The sequence below is a fragment of the Phaethon lepturus genome, unplaced genomic scaffold (assembly GCF_000687285.1).
Source record: "Phaethon lepturus isolate BGI_N335 unplaced genomic scaffold, ASM68728v1 scaffold35236, whole genome shotgun sequence".
NCBI classification, from domain to species: Eukaryota; Metazoa; Chordata; class Aves; order Phaethontiformes; family Phaethontidae; genus Phaethon; species Phaethon lepturus.
In genome coordinates, this window is record NW_010544736.1 from 5,932 (window position 1) to 8,320 (window position 2,389).

The 2,389-nt window shown below is 50.3% G+C and overlaps 1 protein-coding gene across 1 annotated transcript in view; it reads right to left on the bottom strand.

Annotated features, from left to right (window-relative positions):
- LOC104622104 (electrogenic sodium bicarbonate cotransporter 1-like) overlaps positions 1–2,389 on the bottom strand; it is a gene marked incomplete at its 5' end in the record, with an annotated part of 25,338 nt that overhangs the window by 3,791 nt on the left and 19,158 nt on the right. Inside the window, one exon of the mRNA XM_010288769.1 lies at positions 139–235. Coding sequence (XP_010287071.1) covers positions 139–235 — 97 coding nt within the window. The remainder of the gene's footprint in view (positions 1–138; positions 236–2,389) is intronic.

Consider the following 2,389-nt stretch of genomic DNA (forward strand, 5'->3'; position numbering starts at 1 on the left):
GAAGAACACGAAAAAGTACTTCTCAAGTAATAGGAAAGGTTTGGGTTGGCTTTTTCTTAAAAAGATCACTCTAAATATACATATTTTCGTACTGCAAGTCAGAGTCAAGCAGGCATGCAAGAGGTTAGTTCTACTCACTGTCGGCAGGTTTGCTATCACTTAGGAAAGGTTCCTGCTCCATGATGTCCATTGGTATTTTAATACTTGGGACTTTTTCTGAGTAGGGGCAGTCGGACTGTGAAAGAAACGTGTAAAAGGTCTTAGAATATTTTCACTGCTCTCTCTCTTACCATCTCCCACAACTTAAAAGTTATCCTTTATATAGTTGCTGTCGGAATGAGGAAAAGAAAAGAAGAAAAAACAAAAAAGCATCGTCCAGCTTAGTCGCCTGCCGGTTCCCACCGGCTCCCCGCGGCACCCCGCTCTCCCTCATCCTTCACGCTACGGCAGTAAAGCAGATTGAGCTCCCCACCTCACCGGCCCCTTCGCCCCAGCTTACGAGGCACCATCCGACTCGCCCTGGAGCTGGCTGCGGGAAACACAGACGGAAAGCGCCTTCGCAGGCAGAAAGAGCGGGGCCTCGGCTCCCGCGAGCGCTCGGCAAAACGCTTCACCCCGCTGCGACGTCTGCCGAACCCCTTTTTTATCTCCCTCCTCGCCCGACGGGGAGGAGGGCCAGAGGCACGGCAGAGGCTCCGTAAGCTGGACTGTCTCGGCTCCCCCCGTAAAGCCCGTTCTCGGACGGTAAAACAGCCCATCGAAGCCCGGGCCCCCGCAGGAGCTGGGTGCGCCCAGCCGGCCCGGAGCGACAGCCAACCCCTCGAAGAAGAGGCACGAGCGCAGAGAAAAGCCGGGCGCGGGGTCCCCCGGAGCCCGGCTGCCAGCAGGATTTACACCCCGCTGGCTTCGGCAATCCACCTGCTCACGCTTCGTAGAAGGTACTCGGAATTATTTTGCTTTTTTTAAGAGAGGAGTAACTTCTCCTAACCCAGGAAAGGGCTGATGTTGCGTAACTTGGCAAAGGAAGTAAGGGGATGTTTGCCAGAAACCTTAACACGTCTTTGTCCCAGGAGAGGACCGGACCCAACGCTGGGGTGGAGGGAGGGAGACCTTCGAGGCAGGGCAGGAAAACATTACACAGGCCAGAGAATCGCTCTCCCTGGATCCGATATTTTTTTTTTTTTTAATTATTTCTTTGCATAACTGACATCCAGCGCAGTGTCTCATACTCCAGTGGCAAAATGTTTCCTCAGGAGTATGTTCGGGAGGCTGAAGGATAAGCACAGCTCAAATGAGGATGATTCCGCAGAAAAGCTCGGAGGCTATAAAGCCGTCCCAAAATCCCCATCCCTCTGGGGCCACGCCGTAAAGCTGAGCCCAAGGGCTGGGTAAACTCTCCACCATATCACCGTTTCAGTGCTAGTAAATAAGTGTAAGAGGTCTGTGGAACAGCAGTGCTGACGCTCGGCGTCTACTTTAAACCTCACCGTCTAAAACGAACACTGAGACAAAGAAAGTATCTGCAGTTGGCAAAAAGGCCCCAAAGGGGAGAAGAGACCATTACACAGCACTTCTGACTCTGAAACTAAATACACTAGCCCAAGATTTAAAAAAAAAAAAAAAAAAAAAAAGAAATGGTCTGGTCTTTCTCCGATTGTGCATTTTTTGACCTAAAACCAGAGAGAAAACCAAGGCGCTTGAGTTTTCACTAGGCAAATGCAGCAATTAGTTGCAAAAAAAAAAAAAAAAAGAAATGGTCTGGTCTTTCTCCGATTGTGCATTTTTTGCCCAAAAACCAGAAAGAAAACCAAGGCGCTTGAGTTTTCAGTAGGCAACTGCAGCTATTAGTTGCAAAAAAAAAAAAAAAAACTTTGCAAAGACAAACTGGAGGGAAAAAATGGTGAGAATGCTGAAGATCTTTCTTTGCCGCTCCTTTTCCGCTGGCCCCGATTGCGAGCGAGCCCCCAGCGAGAGCTTTAGGCGAGTCCTAACTAGTGCCGAGAGCGGTCCCCGCTAATGCCGGGTCTTGCCATACTTGTTCGCCAAAGACCACTGGCATTAGCAGCGCCCAGCGACTCTCTCGGCCGCGCTCCTGTCGCTGTATTGCCCGCCAAACCCCACAGGACTAACTTCGTGGGAGCCTATTTCTGGAAGGGAAAGGGTGAAAGTAATCAAAGCCAGTAACTCCAAGTGCTTTACGCTCAGGAAGCTGGTAAAAGCGAGTGCTGAAAAAAACCCAAGAAGAGTTAAGAACCGACATTTTGCATAAAGTCGCTTACCCATTAGATCGATTACTGTACCTGAAATTCATGAAGAGCCTAAGAAGAGAGGAGATAGCTTAAAGCATACCGGAGGTACGGGCGCCGTGGCTCGGGACACGAAGGCGGCG